This window comes from Abramis brama (assembly GCF_963993115.1).
Source record: "Abramis brama genome assembly, chromosome: 7".
Classification (NCBI taxonomy): domain Eukaryota; kingdom Metazoa; phylum Chordata; class Actinopteri; order Cypriniformes; family Leuciscidae; genus Abramis; species Abramis brama.
The window spans coordinates 17,916,854-17,936,021 of record NC_139969.1 but is presented as its reverse complement, the minus strand read 5'-3'; the positions used below and the strand labels follow the sequence as shown (position 1 = coordinate 17,936,021).

At 32.0% G+C, this 19,168-nt stretch overlaps 2 protein-coding genes across 2 annotated transcripts; both read right to left on the bottom strand.

The window, feature by feature from the left end:
- Positions 1–1,473: 1,473 nt before the first annotated feature.
- Positions 1,474–11,090, bottom strand: LOC311086837 (uncharacterized protein). The gene is made up of 5 exons (XM_084119994.1): positions 11,048–11,090; positions 3,109–3,431; positions 2,819–2,923; positions 2,642–2,707; positions 1,474–2,524 (listed from the first exon to the last, which is right to left on the bottom strand). The coding sequence occupies exons 2-5, from the start codon at positions 3,283–3,285 to the stop codon at positions 2,411–2,413; spliced, it is 462 nt and encodes a 153-aa protein (XP_083976120.1). The 5' UTR covers positions 3,286–3,431; positions 11,048–11,090; the 3' UTR covers positions 1,474–2,410.
- Positions 11,091–16,831: 5,741 nt separating this feature from the next.
- Positions 16,832–18,912, bottom strand: LOC311086836 (cystatin-like protein). Its single transcript, XM_084119993.1, has 4 exons — positions 18,672–18,912; positions 18,390–18,494; positions 18,213–18,278; positions 16,832–18,095 (listed from the first exon to the last, which is right to left on the bottom strand). Exons 1-4 carry the CDS (start codon positions 18,843–18,845, stop codon positions 17,976–17,978), a joined length of 465 nt encoding a protein of 154 aa, XP_083976119.1. The 5' UTR covers positions 18,846–18,912; the 3' UTR covers positions 16,832–17,975.
- Between the last annotated feature and the right edge of the window lie 256 nt (positions 18,913–19,168).

Sequence of the window (19,168 nt, the reverse complement as noted above, 5' to 3'; positions counted from 1 at the left end):
CCAAAATAAAAAGTATTTTGTCATTGTGTGAGCCAAACTGGTCAAAGTGTTTAGATGTTTTTTCACCATGGAAATATTTGTTAAATACAAATTGCATGTGCTTTCTACTTTTTAGTTGACACTTACTGTTTTCTACACTATACAAGAATGTCAGTTTTGTCTAGCTGAATGTTCTTGTGTATCACGCTGAGCTTTTCAGATACAGATTTCAGCAGTAGGTAAAAAAATTACTAGAAAAAGTCATTACTGTAGTACACAAAAAGAAAATGGACATTTGGTCAAACTTTATTTTAGGTGTCCTTATCTACTATGTACTTACATTAAAAAAACGTACAGTGAACTTATTGTGCTCATATTGTATTGAAAAACACTTTTGCTGCTATTGAGATGGGATACGAGTAAGGTTAGGGACAGGCTTGGTAATTCTAGATTTATTTAGCTGTAATAACATGCAAGTTTTAAAAATATATATATATATATGAGTGCATTGTGTCAATTTATTCATTTAAATGTTAGTGCATAGTAGTTAAAGACACCTAATATAAAATGGGACTGAACATTTTTATTTATACAGCACATATTTGTAGAAATGTAGTACATGTAAACTGAAAATTCACAGCTGCTTGTTGCACATATAGCCTATTGTATGCTTCCAAACTTGATTGGTAATATTGTTATTTCTATTTCATTACAATGGCAGGCCATTTGCCAATTCAGCAGACATTACAAATATTCCATGTCAGGTATTTATGAAATATACATGCATGTCTGACAGATTTTGATAATTGAATGGATCATTTTGCATATGAAGGCTCACATGATGAAAGAATGTTTAGAAGTTTGAGAGTTTGACAGTTTCACTGAGAATCAACTCATCAGTTTTGATCAAAAAGCCCTGTGCATTTAGATGTTGTGCAAATTGTACTAACTCTTTTGCACAATAATAATTAGCTAATTTGCTTAAATCAATAAGAAATCCAAATCTGATGTGAACAAGAAACTAATTGTTAAGAGACTTTATTGTTTTGATTTTAAAAAAAGTCTCATTTGAGAATTTAGCCAAAGCGATAAAGAGAAACTGTAAATACAGCAACTTATAAACGCGGTGGTTGTGAAAGGTACGGTATAACCAATTCCGTTGTTGTTTTTTACTTTTAATAACCTTCTTGATTTCACTAGTTCATTTCATCTGTCATGCAGTGTAATAAATACATTTTTGTAAAAGGGGTAAATATTCCCTGTAACTTATCAGTTAATATATGAAAATTATGTGGTAGAAATTCCCCTATACACCTGACTTTGACAAATTTATGCTCTACTAGCCGTCTCCACTTCAACCTGTTTGAGTCGGACAATGTTCCGTCCCTTATGAACATTATCATTTGGGAATAAGGTCTCTGGTGTTCCCCTTCAGCACTATCACTTGAGAATAGAAGTAAGATGTGCAACAGTAATCAGACAGAGTCCAGACAATGCCTTTGAATATGCTTTAATGATGGCCGGGAGGATCTCAGACCACTTTCAAGGAGAATCCCCTCGACAAAAAATGTACAACAGGTTTTATAGAATAGGAGCATGAAAAAGGTGACATGATTTTTACATAAGTTTTTTACAATATGATTAGTTCTTTATATGTATAATTCAGCAAACCCTTCTGTTACTAGGTAAAAGCAAATCTGGATTTCTTGATTCCTTCAGCTTGTTACTCAAGTCATGAGGATATATATTTAGACAGCTGTCAAGTTTTGTTTCCCCTTTTGTTACATATTCAGACACACTTTGGCATAATTGTTGGGGATATTTAGTTTTCAAAAGCATATATATATGTTAATCCTGAAAGAAAAAGGAATGTTAGTTATGATTAATTTATTTTATTTTTTTAAATCCTTAACAAAGACAACAGTTAGCATTTGACCTTAAAGTCCCAATTTGTATTGATCTACATCAATTTAAAACACAAATGAAAACCAAAACAACTAAATAAAAGTGTCACACTGCAGGACATCTGTTTACAGATCTTTCAAGATTATATTGGACCTCTCAAATTCAGTGCCAATAAATCGTCTAAAGATCAAGATTTGTAACATTTTATTCATGGAAAACTGGGGACAATTTTACAAGGTCTTCTATTAAGAATATTTAGACATTTTTAAACAACTATTAATTTGACTTATGTTATTCAACACAGGACGTACTAATGTAGACTACTGTATTTTCCATATTTAACTCAAAATGACATCATGACAACTGAAAACTGGCAATTGAGCAAAAATGCACATTAATCTTCATAATAAAATTTTAGATAAAGAAACTTGGTCTGAGAGGTCAATTTTATAGGTTACATTTCATTAGTATATATTTTTTTTTAATCATATGGCCAGTTGCAAAGATCCTCGATCGTTTTTATTTCTCAGATGCATCCCAGACATCCAGTTTTTTGCTCATTTTCTCCTTCTTGTGCCATAATATGTCCTTCCCCAAAATGATGTCTCCTTTTCAAACATGCGGATACAGTTTCTTTAATCTGCAATGAGAACAGTTAAAACCTTTTAGTGCAGGAATATCTTATACAACAAATAGGTTGGTTCATGATGGTGAATAAAGGTCTTTGTCCCCAATATGTGAATAATGTGTGATGTACCTTGTCTGTTTCTCTGAGAAGTAAACAGGACATGGATCCACGACAGTCAACACAAGAAACTTGAGGCTGAGAAAAATACAATAGAGATGTGTGAAACTGTAAGCTTTTTCAAATATATTCTACAATGACTCCTATAGGCATTTTGACTATTAAGATCCTGAGTGAGTAGAGACTTACTCTTGCCTTATCTTGGATCTTACAGTCTTCCCGATGGACACTCGGTGTCATCTTGTCACATGAGGTGGATCTTAACACCACATGAAGCATGCGCTTGTCAAAATTCTGTCATATAGAGGAAAGAGACAGGTAAAGCATAAAGATGACAACCTTACATGTAGATGTTTAACTATTTTTATCAAGCACTTTAAGGCAGATGCATAAGCACAGAAAACAAAATCAAAACAGACAAATTACAGTACAATTATAAATTTACAGTAAAATAATAAAATGTGAATTAAATAACTTACATGTTCTAAAATCAAGGCAAAATCAAGGTGTTTGGTTTTTCCATGTTCCTTATTGGCTAGTTTTATTGCCGTGCCAGTGATGTTTTTCTCATGTTTGCTTAGTTGATGATATTCTTTGTTTCCGTCTGTTGACTCCAGCAGTAACAGAGCGCTAAGCAGGAACAGTAAACCTCTCATCTTGCACAGTAACTGATGTTCTGCGCTGTTAGACTGATCTTAGTCAGAACCAGTCACTGGTGTCATGTCTACAGACCACATCAGCTGCGATTGGTCTACTTTGTAGCCAGAGGCCCTCCCCAAGATGATGAAATAAGACAGGGTTTCTGCAGGTTTTATGAAGAGAAATTTAAAAATCCTTTTAAAAGACCCTTTTAAGACCAAGTCAGGACATTTTAAAGAATAAATCAAAGGACACACTGTCAGTAAGTTTTCAAACATACTTTGGTCATAAAAAAAAATGAAGCTCAATAAAACCCCTTTCATTTTCTTAATAGAACATTCTGATTCATCAATCTAAATGTCTTTAGATTAGCCATTATAATATAAAGACCAGCATGACTCCAACCCAACTTACAGTATAAGGTGGTGAACCATTATAAACTAAATGCATTTCTAAAACTAGCATTGCAAATACTCATTTTAATACACCAATTTAACATCTCAATGCCGCAATGTTCAAAAAAGATGAAATTGCGCGGATGTTTATCAAGTTCCTCTAAGCAGAGTTACTGACAGTTATTAAATCTAAGCCACGTGGTGCATAAATTTAAAAATGAAACATGAGAAAATCCCTCATGAAAGATTTAATGCAATGATGAAGTATTTAAGACTTTCTGCTCTGGGCTGAGTTTGAATTTGAAACACTTGAATTAGCCTAACTGAACACTGTCTGGGTGTATTAAAACTTCTGAATTATATTCATATAGACCTGCAACAGTGATAAGGTAAAGCTAAGAGTGGTCCAGACCAACCTTCCAAAAGTATGACTTACAGAAGGTGTACTAAGAACGTTTCGGGAAACACGTATTAACGATAAGGTACAGCTTAAGGTGTAACTTAAGAACGACGTAGCGATAAGAAGGTTTCGGGAAACCTAGCCCTGACTTTCTAGAATGTACATTTCCTGAAGAAAATGTGAGTGGTGCTTGCAGTGGCAAACTTTGGCACAGTTGCTAGGGTGTTTCTAGTGGGTTGCTAAGGTTTTCTGGGTGGTTGCTAGGTCATTGCTATGCGTTTGCTAGGATGTTCTGGGTGGTTGCTATGGTGTTGCTAGGTTGTTGTTAGGGTATTCTGGGTGGTTGCTATGGTGTTGCTAGGGTATTCTGGGTGTTCTGGGTGGTTGCTAGGTCATTGCTAGGCGGTTGCTAGGGTATTATGGGCGGTTGCTAGGGTATTCTGGGTGGTTTCTAGGGTGTTCTGGGTGGTTGCTAGGGCGTTCTGGGTGGTTGCTAGTGTATTTTGGGTGGTTACTAGAGCGTTTCTAGACATTGTTAGGGTGTTCAGGGTGGTTGCTAAGATATTTTTGGTGGTTGCTATGGTGTTACTAGGTGGTTGGTAGTTGTCAAAGATGGTTACTATGGAGTTTTTATAGAGCTTTTAAAATCTTTAATAACGAGTGCCTTTAGTACGGCCAAGGAGTTACACGCCAAACTTTTGTCTGGAATAATAAAAAAAGAAAGAAGAATAAGTATACAAGAGAACACTAATGATGCCTTGCCTTTGGCAAGCACCACTAATAATAATAAGTATGAGCAATAACAAGTGATGCCTCTTAGATGATAGTCTTGCCTCGTTTCTTGTACTTATTTCACATGATCCCAATTCTTCTAAATTGCACTATAAATAAACGTATTAATGGCTGGTTCAGCTCTTTTATTTGGAATCGGAAGGAAAAAAAAGACTGAAACCGACTAAGATGCAACTTCCCAGAAATAAAGGATGTCTTGTGATTCCGGATATCACAGTTTTGGTATATTTTTGAATTTTGAGTCAGGACCTCGGTTTAACATCTCATCCGAAGGATGGAATAAAGGTATATTTAAACAATGTATTATTACACTGCAATAAAGGTATAATTACATTGCAATAAAGGTATAATTACACATTTATTATTACACTGTAATAAAGGTATAATTACACAATGTATTATTACACTGTAATAAAGGTATAATTAGACATTTATTATAAAATTGTAATAAAGGTATAATTACATAATATATTATTACACTGTAATACATGTATAATTACACTGTAATAAAGTTATAATCACACAATGTATTATCACGCTGTAATAAAGTTATAATTAAACATTTATTGTTACATTTTAATAAATGTATAATTACACAATGTATTATTACTCTGTAATAAAGGTATAAACTGTAATCAGAGTTTAAATTGGGCCTGAGCAATGTCAACTAACATAGCTTATGTTACTGAGCTCGCTAACATTAACGTTAGCTCAATTGAATGGTTAAACATACAGACAGCTAACATTTCTTTCAGCTCAAACTTTTTTTTACCTATTTTTATTGTTTGACTTTATTGTTTCCTTTTATTGTTATCACTTACCGGAGCAATGGGGAGGCACCATTTGTCCAGTAGATGCAGACTTCAAAGAAGAACGAGCTTCGCTTTCATTTGACCTAGATTTCAACAGTGATGTCCATTTTTTAACGGCTCTTTGACGATTAATGCATTTTGACGTCTGATAATTCCATGTAGCCTGTGTAAGAAAAAATTAAGTGGACGTCGAAGATCTCAAAAATGAAGTTTATTACAGCATAGCAGTGGCAAGGTACACAAAGCACCTTGGGTTCACCGGCGTCAGAATGAACCCAGAACATCCAAATCTCAAACCTTTTATCCTGTTACAGTTTTACCACTCTTCATGTAAATGAAGTTGCTCTTGTTGCAACAGCTGTGATCTGTATATTAATGAAGTTGAGACACCCCATTGTCTGAGAAGGTTCTCTGTGTCCCACACCCATTCCCATTCTACAATTGACTACCATTTGATCAGGATGTGATCAACCCAAATGGTCAAGAAACAATATAACTTGACTGCCTTAATCTCTATGATAATTAAGCCATTTTGGGGATGAGCTCATTCTAAAATATAGTTTGGAGTGGAATCTGGGTCAAGGCAGACTACAATTTCTTACAGTCCCCTCTCTGATGCTCTTGGCCCAAAAGAAGCACCACATCCACTCCCTTGTGGCCCAAAAGAAGCACCACATCCACTCCCTCACAGATTACACCTCCCTTCCCTAGTGGGCAGGTGCCCAGTGGCGGTGAAGCCCTGCCTTAGGTTGTCTCCCTCTGGCCACCGGAGAATCTTACCCGTCTTTGGGTCGACACCTCATGCATACTGGTTACAGCTCCATCCAATTGGGCAGAATTATTAAAGAGATTCTTCTAAAATTTGTCAATATGATTTACAAACATTTTCTTGGGTGTGGGTGAGAAGACATTCAAGAACCATCACAGCCAGTAGGAGTGTCTCAAAGCGATCCTTAAGTTATCTGCAATTCAACGTTTAAACATAGAACACATAACATAATGCATTGGCAAATAATAAGAAAGATACATACACATACAGCAGTTTTAAAGGTTACATTCCAAATTAAACCAGAATAGGCCATATCTCCATCATGCATTTGTTTTGCAAAATCTTGTCTTTCTTCAAGGCCTTGTTGGGCTCTCACAATGTCAGATGTTCAGTGATGTTCACATCAGTGATGTATATTGTTTAGTTTTGATAACTCAAATAATCAACAATCAATAGACAATATAGTGTGTGTGTGTGTGTGTGTGTGTGTGTCACTGGTGTTGTTCGAGTCTGTGCCTCTTCATCAGTTCCATCCATCCCATGGTGGGTCTCAGGGTTTCTAGGTCTTTTAGGCCTGGAGTTCTGGATCTTGCAGGTCTGGAAATCTATTCTTTTCTTTTTCTTGAGAAAATCCCCCTGGCTCCACTTCATTCTCGTCCTTCAAACGACCAGATCATCTTTCTCCAGGAGGTTACACATTTCAGACAAACATCTCGATGCTTATATCTGAAACTATAATCAAAAGAAGAGGTTGCCCCCCTTTCCCCCACAAGCATCTTTTCACATTCAAACATCAAAGTCACCGAAGTTTCATCTCAAAACATCAAGCATCGGTAATGTTTTTAAAAATTATTTCTAAACATAATGTCATTAAAACATTTATTATAAATTACAACTACATATCAATGCTAATAAAACATGTTTCATAAATCATAAAGAATCACCCCCCTTTTGATAGTAAACCTTTTTCTACAATGTGTTACTATCATAAAACTAATTCTAATTTGCATCAGCATTTGCTTGTGACTGAGCTACAGTCATGTTGCTGGTGCAGTGATATGTTTGACAAGGTGTGAATGACTTCTTTATTTCCTTCCAACAATGCCAACTGGGTTTCTAAATTGCCTATTTTCTTAAGCAAACCACTATAGCCCATCTTTCTTTTGTGTGAAAAGTGGCACTGTCTTGCCTTGTGTCCCATCTTTCCACAAGCAAAACAAACAACTTCATGATCTTCCTTTCTTTTCTCCAAACAGTGCCTTGCAATGTGACCATCCTTTCCACATGCATGACAGACAAAGTTTTGAAGAGGTCTCTCATTGTCTTGACAATGTCTAGCAATGTGACCAGCTTTTCCACATGCAAAGCAAAGAATAACACCTTCTGAATTTATTCTTGCAAATCTCCTTGGTCTATGATGGAAACCATTAGACAATGTAAAACATTCTCTCTCGCCAAAGGCAGCAAATAATCTAGTTAGATCTAGTTCCTTTAAGATATCCGTTAGTCTAATTATTCACAGCTCCAGTACTTCGGACGCAAATGAACAAAATAGCAACACTACCCAGAGGCTTCTAAACTTAACCACAGCCACAATCCATTGGACCTTAAATTTCATTACGCAAAACAGTTAAGAAATGTAACACTGTCACAGTACGTCTGTCAGGATTCCATCACCATCTCCTTCCACTCATTCCCTCACTCCGCCCACTCAGTCATTCACACGCTCATTGTCACTAATCACCGTCACCTGGACCTCATCATCAGTTCACCCATATATACCTGCTACAAACATTCAGTCATTGTCTGATCTCGTCTACACATGACACAGACTCTCTGCCATACTTACCTGTATACCTACCTTTGATCCCGATCTTCTCAGCCAGTCACCATTCCGTCTTCTAAGGAACTCCTTCTTCATCATCTGCAAGAGAAAGAGAGACAGAGACTTGGTTACACTTCAGTTAAGCTATCATCTGAAATTCAACTTACTGTTTACTCACCTGTTTCGCTGTACCGATCCATTCTGCAAATTAAAGCATTTAACTTACCATTCTGTCTGCTTCGTCTATGCCAAACCTGACAACGTCGGACGAAACCACACTACGTCGGGTTTTATGTTATTTTCTTAAAACAATTTACTTAGCCACAGTACTTCGGGCTTAAACAATATTTATCCAATTTAAAACACTGCCACAGTACGTCGGGCAAAACCACACTGCTTCGGGTTCTTGTTTTAAACTTCACAGAGTCACAGCGCGTCGGACTCACTAGCCTACACTTTTCTGTGACCACTGCGTCGGGTCTATTCAATTACTTTAGAATTTCCTCAGAATCATTACAACTTCACAATCGGTTTCAAGTACGTTAGAAACATATACATTTCTTTCAGTTACTTTAGAAACAACCAATCTAATATAACTCTCACTGTAAAAAAATGCTGTAGTTATGCAGCTGTTTGCCAGTAACTTACTGTAGATTTAAATTGATGTTATTTACTGGCAACAGTTTGTTCAAAGTTAAATGAACATTAAACATTAACAAGTCTTTATCTTTACAGAATAAAACTAAAATAACAGCCTCATGCAAAGCATTCTGGGAACCAGAAATCTTCATCAACCTTTTTCTGTTTTTTTCCTTCAGATTTTGGTTCCCAGAATGCTTTGCATGAGGCTGTTATTTTAGTTTTATTCTGTAAAGATAAAGACTTGTTAATGTTTAATGTTCATTTAACTTTGAACAAACTGTTGCCAGTAAATAACATCAATTTAAATCTACAGTAAGTTACTGGCAAACAGCTGCCTGTAACGGAGCAGGCTCCTGTACCGCTTCCTCTCCACCACCGGAGGGATCCGTCTCCGGAATATTGAACACCTTCATGAACTCAATATCCCATCATACCTCTTACTTGGGACTGATTGCACTACACACCTGCACTGTACTGATTACACACACACCTGCACCTCATTCACACACACATAAAAGCCACTTCCACACTCCACTTCTCTGCGAAGTATTGCATTGCCCCGGCTTTCAATTCCAAGCGTTTATCTCTGTGTTTGCTGATCTGATTACTGACCTAGGACTGTGTACCCCGACCTCTGATCGTTCTCTGCCTGCCTTGACCCGGATTGCTTATTGGACTTTGCCTTTTGCTGCCTGCCCTGACTTCTGCCTGTGACCTCGTTCTGCTCTGTGTTCTCTCCATTGATCTGTTTGCTGTTGATTTACCCTGCCTGTTGACCACTCTAATAAAAAGCTGCAAATGGATCCCTCAGCGTCTGCGACATCATTACACTGCCAGTAATACTGTAATTTCTACAGATTTTTTTTACAGTGCTGCCACCACACTACTTCGGGTTGATTCAGTTACTTTAGAATCTTAACAGAATTATAAGAGACCAAAACCAAGTTTCAGTTACTTTAGAAACTTTACACTTAAGCACTTTGTTTCAATTACTTTAGAAACAACAATTCCAATACAAGTCTGCCACCACACTGCTTCGGGCTTATTCAGTTACGTTATAATCTTAAACAAAATTGTATGGAATAGGCTTAAAACTCCTCCTGCTAATACTGAATAAACCAAATTCGATCTCTTCTGTCCTTAATTTTTCTTTTCTAGATTTTTTTTTAAACGAGGAATTCCTTGACAAAAACAGCATAAATGAAAGAAAACAGCTTTTTCTTATACCTTTTCCCTATTTTGTTGGAAATCCGTAGATTTCTGGGTCTGGCTCGCCAATGTAAGAAAAAATGATGTGGACGTCGAAGATCTCAAAAATGAAGTTTATTACAGCATAGCAGTGGCAAGGTACACAAAGCACTTTGGGTTCACCGGCTTCAGAATGAACCCAGAACATCCAAATCTCAAACCTTTTATCCTGTTACAGTTTTACCACTCTTCATGTAAATGAAGTTGCTCTTGTTGCAACAGCTGTGATCTGTATATTAATGAAGTTGAGACACCCCATTGTCTGAGAAGGTTCTCTGTGTCCCACACCCATTCCCATTCTACAATTGACTACCATTTGCTCAGGATGTGATCAACCCAAATGGTCAAGAAACAATATAACTTGACTGCCTTAATCTCTATGATAATTAAGCCATTTTGGGGATGAGCTCATTCTAAAATATAGTTTGGAGTGGAATCTGGGTCGAGGCAGACTACAATTTCTTACACCTGGGTGTCTCTCAATATCATATGCCATGTAGTTGCCAGGAGATGAAAAATAATTCAAGTGGAATAAAAATATTTGGTGCTGAACGAGACGGAGCTGAGCTCCGGCAGAGTGTGTTGTGGACCTGGCTTAATTTAACCTCTGATTAGAGTGTAATTATACCTTTATTACAGAGTAATACTACATTGTGTAATTATACCTTTATTACAATTTAATAAATGTGTGATTATACCTTTATTACAGTGTAATTATAGATGTATTACAGTGCAAAAATACATTGTGTTATTATACCTTCATTACAGTTTAAAGGGGTCATATAATGGCATTTTTTTGTACAAGCTAATATGATTCTTTAGGGTCTAAATTAAAAGTTTGTAATATACTTTAATTAAAAATTCTCATTAGTATTGTAAGAAAACACTCATTTTACCTGGTCAAAAACAGCTCTGTTTTCAGCACGCCGTTTAAGTGCATGTGTCTGAGCATGATAATGAGCTTTGCTCACCCCGCCCCTCTGTTCTGTGGGTCGTTTTGCCACAACAACACACGTGGAGTGTTGCCTTGACAACAGTTGAGGGTATATTTTGAAGAATGGCAGCGGGAGTCTCTGAGGGCACTGTGCGTGTGCAACCTTATCAATTTGAACTGGAGTCGGAAAACAGGACGTTTCTGAATGGTTGGTTAAGGTAATGTCACTTTGATCTATCTGTGTGTGTACTGGCAGGGTAGAGTAGTGAGATACGAATGCTATGTGTTTACTGGTGTATACGTTAGTTCATTGACATATTGATGTTACAGCTAATGGTCATGAAAAACTTTTTTCGGTAAATGTAGGCTTGTCAGTGATGCGTAACGTTATCTATGCAGTGTTAGATACAACTGTCAGGGCTGAAGCACTAAAATTTTACTGATCTGTTTAAAAAATAAGCAGTCTGTGAGACTATGACAGTCATTAGGCACATAAACAACACATTTTTTATTTACAGCAAGCATTTTGAATGGTGTTTTGACAATTCAGAGCCACCGAATCACGAAAGCGAAAAAACGCATGCGATAATTTCGGACTCAGTGTGCAAGGGCCTTAATAATACATTGTGAAATTATACCTTTATTACAATGTAATAATACATTGTGTAATTATACCTTTATTACAGTGTAATAATACATTGTGTCATTATACATTTATTACAGTGTAATAATACATTGTGAAATTATACCTTTATTACAATGTAATAATACATTGTGTAATTATACCTTTATTACAGTGTAATAATACATTGTGAAATTATACCTTTATTACAGTGTAATAATACATTGTGACATTATACATTTATTACAGTGTAATAATACATTGTGAAATTATACCTTTATTACAATGTAATAATAAATGTGTCATTATACCTTTATTACAGTGTAATGATACATTGTGTTATTATACCTTTATTACAATGTAATAATACATTGTGTAATTATACCTTTATTACAATGTAATAATAAATGTGTCATTATACCTTTATTACAGTGTAATGATACATTGTGTCATTATACCTTTATTACAATGTAATAATACATTGTGAAATTATACCTTTATTACAATGTAATAATACATTGTGTAATTATACCTTTATTACAGTGTAATAATACATTGTGTAATTATACCTTTATTACAGTGTAATAATACATTGTGTCATTATACCTTTATTACAATGTAATAATACATTGTGTAATTATACCTTTATTACAGTGTAATAATACATTGTGTCATTATACCTTTATTACAATGTAATAATACATTGTGTAATTATACCTTTATTACAGTGTAATAATACATTGTGAAATTATACCTTTATTACAGTGTAATAATACATTGTGACATTATACATTTATTACAATGTAATAATACATTGTGTAATTATACCTTTATTACAGTGTAATAATACATTGTGAAATTATACCTTTATTACAGTGTAATAATACATTGTGACATTATACATTTATTACAGTATAATAATACATGGTGAAATTATACCTTTATTACAGTGTAATAATACATTGTGTCATTATACATTTATTACAGTGTAATAATACATTGTGAAATTATACCTTTATTACAGTGTAATAATACATTGTGAAATTATACCTTTATTACAATTTAATAATAAATGTGTCATTATACCTTTATTACAGTGTAATAATACATTGTGAAATTATACCTTTATTACAATGTAATAATACATTGTGAAATTATACCTTTATTACAATGTAATAATACATTGTGTAATTATACCTTTATTACAGTGTAATAATACATTGTGTAATTATACCTTTATTACAGTGTAATAATACATTGTGTCATTATACCTTTATTACAATGTAATAATACATTGTGTAATTATACCTTTATTACAGTGTAATAATACATTGTGTCATTATACCTTTATTACAATGTAATAATACATTGTGAAATTATACCTTTATTACAGTGTAATAATACATTGTGACATTATACATTTATTACAATGTAATAATACATTGTGTAATTATACCTTTATTACAGTGTAATAATACATTGTGAAATTATACCTTTATTACAGTGTAATAATACATTGTGACATTATACATTTATTACAGTATAATAATACATGGTGAAATTATACCTTTATTACAGTGTAATAATACATTGTGTCATTATACATTTATTACAGTGTAATAATACATTGTGAAATTATACCTTTATTACAATGTAATAATAAATGTGTCATTATACATTTATTACAGTGTAATGATACATTGTGTTATTATACCTTTATTACAATGTAATAATACATTGTGTCATTATACCTTTATTACAGTGTAATAATACATTGTGTCATTATACCTTTATTACAATGTAATAATACATTGTGTAATTATACCTTTATTACAGTGTAATAATACATTGTGAAATTATACCTTTATTACAGTGTAATAATACATTGTGACATTATACATTTATTACAGTATAATAATACATTGTGTAATTATACCTTTATTACAATGTAATAATAAATGTGTCATTATACCTTTATTACAGTGTAATGATACATTGTGTTATTATACCTTTATTACAATGTAATAATACATTGTGACATTATACCTTTATTACAATGTAATAATACATTGTGAAATTATACCTTTATTACAATGTAATAATACATTGTGTCATTATACCTTTATTACAGTGTAATAATACATTGTGTCATTATACCTTTATTACAATGTAATAATACATTGTGTAATTATACCTTTATTACAGTGTAATAATACATTGTGAAATTATACCTTTATTACAGTGTAATAATACATTGTGACATTATACATTTATTACAGTATAATAATACATTGTGTAATTATACCTTTATTACAATGTAATAATAAATGTGTCATTATACCTTTATTACAGTGTAATGATACATTGTGTTATTATACCTTTATTACAATGTAATAATACATTGTGACATTATACCTTTATTACAATGTAATAATACATTGTGAAATTATACCTTTATTACAATGTAATAATACATTGTGTCATTATACCTTTATTACAGTGTAATAATACATTGTGTCATTATACCTTTATTACAATGTAATAATACATTGTGTAATTATACCTTTATTACAATGTAATAATAAATGTGTCATTATACCTTTATTACAGTGTAATGATACATTGTGTTATTATACCTTTATTACAATGTAATAATACATTGTGACATTATACCTTTATTACAATGTAATAATACATTGTGAAATTATACCTTTATTACAATGTAATAATACATTGTCATTATACCTTTATTACAGTGTAATGATACATTGTGTTATTATACCTTTATTACAATGTAATACATTGTGAAATTATACCTTTATTACAGTGTAATAATACATTGTGAAATTATACCTTTATTACAATGTAATAATATATTGTGTCATTATACCTTTATTACAGTGTAATAATACATTGTGAAATTATACCTTTATTACAGTGTAATAATACATTGTGAAATTATACCTTTATTACAGTGTAATAATACATTGTGACATTATACATTTATTACAATGTAATAATACATTGTGTAATTATACCTTTATTACAATGTAATAATAAATGTGTCATACCTTTATTACAGTGTAATGATACATTGTGTTATTATACCTTTATTACAGTGTAATAATACATTGTGACATTATACCTTTATTACAATGTAATAATACATTGTGACATTATACCTTTATTACAGTGTAATAATACATTGTGACATTATACCTTTATTACAATGTAATACATTGTGAAATTATACCTTTATTACAGTGTAATAATACATTGTGAAATTATACCTTTATTACAATGTAATAATACATTGTGACATTATACCTTTATTACAGTGTAATAATACATTGTGAAATTATACCTTTATTACAGTGTAATAATACATTGTGACATTATACATTTATTACAGTGTAATAATACATTGTGTTATTATACCTTTTTACTATGTAATACATTGTGAAATTATAACTTTATTACAGTGTAATAATGTATTGTGAAATTATACCTTTATTACAGTGTAATAATAAATGTGTAATTATACCTTTATTACAGTGTAATAATAAATGTGTAATTATACCTTTATTACAGTGTAATAATACATTGTGTAATTATAGGCCTACCTTTATTACAGTGTAATAATACATTGTGAAATTATACCTTTATTACAGTGTAATAATAACTTGTGAAATTATACCTTTATTACAGTGTAATAATACATTGTGAAATTATACCTTTATTACAGTGTAATAATACATTGTGAAATTATGCCTTTATTACAATGTAATAATACATTGTGAAATTATACCTTTATTACAGTGTAATAATACATTGTGAAATTATACCTTTATTACAGTGTAATAATACATTGTGTAATTATACCTTTATTACAGTGTAATAATACATTGTGTAATTATACCTTTATTACAGTGTAATAATACAATGTAATAATACATTGTGAAATTATACCTTTATTACAGTGTAATAATACATTGTGAAATTATACCTTTATTACAGTGTAATAATACATTGTGTAATTATACCTTTATTACAGTGTAATAATACATTGTGAAATTATACCTTTATTACAGTGTAATAATACATTGTGTCATTATGCCTTTATTACAATGTAATAATACATTGTGAAATTATACCTTTATTACAGTGTAATAATACATTGTGAAATTATACCTTTATTACAGTGTAATAATACATTGTGTAATTATACCTTTATTACAGTGTAATAATACATTGTGTAATTATACCTTTATTACAGTGTAATAATACATTGTGTTATTATACCTTTATTACAGTGTAATAATACATTGTGTTATTATACCTTTATTACAGTGTAATAATACATTGTGTTATTATACCTTTATTACAATGTAATAATACATTGTGACATTATACCTTTATTACAGTGTAATAATACATTGTGTTATTATACCTTTATTACAGTGTAATAATACATTGTTATTATACCTTTATTACAGTGTAATAATACATTGTGTTATTATACCTTTATTACAATGTAATAATACATTGTGACATTATACCTTTATTACAGTGTAATAATACATTGTGTTATTATACCTTTATTACAGTACAATAATACATTGTGTTATTATACCTTTATTACAGTGTAATAATAAATGTGTATTTGTACATTTATTACAGTATAATAATACATTGTGCTATTATACCTTTATGACAATGTAATACATTGTGTTATTATACCTTTATTACAGTGCAATAATACATTGTGTTATTATACCTTTATGACAATGTAATAATAAATGTGTATTTATACATTACAGTATAATAATACATTGTGCTATTATACATTTATTACAATGTAGTAATACATAGTGTAATTATACCTTTATAACAGTGTAATAATACATTGTGTTATTATACCTTTATTACAGTGTAATAATACATTGTGACATTATACCTTTATTACAGTCTAATAATACATTGTGAAATTATACCTTTATTACAATGTTATAATAAATGTGTAATTATACCTTTATTACAGTGTAATAATACATTGTGCTATTATACCTTTATGACAATGTAATACATTGTGTTATTATACCTTTATTACAGTGTAATAATACATTGTGTAATTATACCTTTATTACAGTGTAATAATACATAGTGTACCTTTATTATATACCTTTATTACAGTGTTATTATACCTTTATTACAGTGTAATAATACATTGTGCAAGTATACCTTTATTATAGTGTTTTAAATACATTTCTTTCAGTGTAATAATGCATTGTGTAATTATAGCTTTATTACAGTGTAATAATACACTGTGTACTTATACCTTCATTACAGTGTAATAATATATTGTGTTATTATTAGTGCTGTCAAAGTTAGCGCGTTAATAACGCGTTAACGCAAAATCATATTAACGGCACTAATTACGGAAACTGAGGCAACATAAATGAAAACTTCAGAAGGGTAAACGAAAACTTCAGAAGCATAAACGAAAACTCTGGAAGCACATTTGTAAGTTCAGATCAGCGATTGAAATATGAGAAATAGTTAGCAAAACATGCAGTGTATTAAAAACGAAGTAAAAAAAATTGCCTGCAATTTATTCTTTTTCAGTTTCAAAGATATTTTATTCAGTTTCAATTTATATTTTCATTAGTTTCTTGAAAAGTTACGTTCATTATTATTGGCACAAGAATAATTCCATAATAAGTTAGCGTTTGACCTTCAAGTCCCTATAACTTGTACTGATCTACATCAATTTAAAACACAAATGAAAACTGAAATAATAACAGTGTCACACCGCAGGACATCTGTTTACAGATCTTTTCAAGATTATATTGGACCTCTCAAATTCAGTGCCAATAAATCATCTAAAGATCAAGATTTGTAACATTTCGTTCATGGAAACTTTGAGGACAATTTTACAAGGTCTTCTATGAAGAATGTTTAAACATTTTTAAATAATTATTAATTTAACTTGTATGTTACTCAGCAGAGGACGTACTGATGAAGACTACTGTATTTTCCATATTTCTCTCAGAATTACATCATAACATTGAAACATATTGAGAAAACTGATAATTGGACTATACACATTAATCTTCATAATTAAATTCTAGATAAAGAAACTTGGCCTGAGAGGTCAATTTGATAGGTTATATATCATTAGTAGTTTTGTTTTGTTTTTTTGTTTTAAAAATGGGCAGTTTTTTTTTTCATATGGCCAGTTGCAAAGATCCTTGATCGTTTTTATTTCTCAGATGCATCCCAGACATCCAGTTTGTTGCCCATTTCCTGCTTTATGTGACAACAGACTTCCTTCCCCAGTAAAATGCTTCTTTGAGGGATTTAAACATTCGGATTTCATTTTGTTTGTCTGCAATGAGAACAGTTAAAACCTATTAGTGCAGGGATATCTAATACAACAAATAGGTTGGTTCATGATGGTGAATAAAGGTCTTTGTCCCCAATATGTGACTAATGTGTGATGTACCTTGTCTGTTTCTCTGAGAAGAAAACAGGACATGGATCCACCACAGTCAACACAAGAAACTTGAGGCTGAGAAAAATACAATAGAGATGTGTGAAACTGTAAGCTTTTTCAAATATATTCTACAATGACTCCTATAGGCATTTTGACTATTAAGATCCTGAGTGAGTAGAGACTTACTCTTGCCGTATCTTGAATTTCACATTCTTCCCGATGGACACTCGGTGTCATCTTGTCACATGAGGTGGATCTTAACACCACATGAAGCATGCGCTTGTCAAAATTCTGTCATATAGAGGAAAGAGACAGGTAAAGCATAAAGATGACAACCTTACATGTAGATGTTTAACTATTTTTATCAAGCACTTTAAGGCAGATGCATAAGCACAGAAAACAAAATCAAAACAGACAAATTACAGTACAATTATAAATTTACAATAAAATGTGAATTAAATAACTTACAGCTTCTAAAATCAAGGCAAAATCAAGGTGTTTTGTTCCGTGTTCCTTATTGGCTAGTTGTATTGCCCTGTCAATGATGTTTGTCTCATGTTGGCTTAGTTGATGATATTCTTTGTTTCCGTCTGTTGACTCCAGCAGTAACAGAGCGCTAAGCAGGAACAGTAAACCTCTCATCTTGCACAGTAACTGATGTTCTGCGCTGTTAGACTGATCTTAGTCAGAACCAGTCACTGGTGTCACGTCTACAGACCACATCAGCTGCGATTGGTCTACTTTGTAACCAGAGGACCTCCCCAAGATGATGAAATAAGACAAGGTTTCTGCAGGTTTTATGAAGAGAAATTTAAGAATCCTTTTAAAAGACCCTTTTCAGACCAAGGTTTAAAGAATAAATCAAAGGACACACTATGTCAGTAATTAAGTTTTCAAACAAACTTTGCTCATAAAAAAAAAATGAAGCTCAATAAAACCCCTTTCATTTTCTTATTAGAACATTC

Excerpts from the sequence above, each read along its gene's own strand:
- LOC311086837 (XM_084119994.1), bottom strand. The coding sequence starts at position 3,285 with ATGAGAGGTTTACTGTTCCTGCTTAGCGCTCTGTTACTGCTGGAGTCA. Across the intron at positions 2,924-3,108 it reads TTGCCTTGATTTTAGAACAT|AATTTTGACAAGCGCATGCT; the intron begins GTAAGTTATTTA and ends TCTATATGACAG. Across the intron at positions 2,708-2,818 it reads AGATCCAAGATAAGGCAAGA|CCTCAAGTTTCTTGTGTTGA; the intron begins GTAAGTCTCTAC and ends TATTTTTCTCAG.
- LOC311086836 (XM_084119993.1), bottom strand. The coding sequence starts at position 18,845 with ATGAGAGGTTTACTGTTCCTGCTTAGCGCTCTGTTACTGCTGGAGTCA. Across the intron at positions 18,495-18,671 it reads TTGCCTTGATTTTAGAAGCT|AATTTTGACAAGCGCATGCT; the intron begins GTAAGTTATTTA and ends TCTATATGACAG. Across the intron at positions 18,096-18,212 it reads TTCTCAGAGAAACAGACAAG|ACAAACAAAATGAAATCCGA; the intron begins GTACATCACACA and ends TTCTCATTGCAG.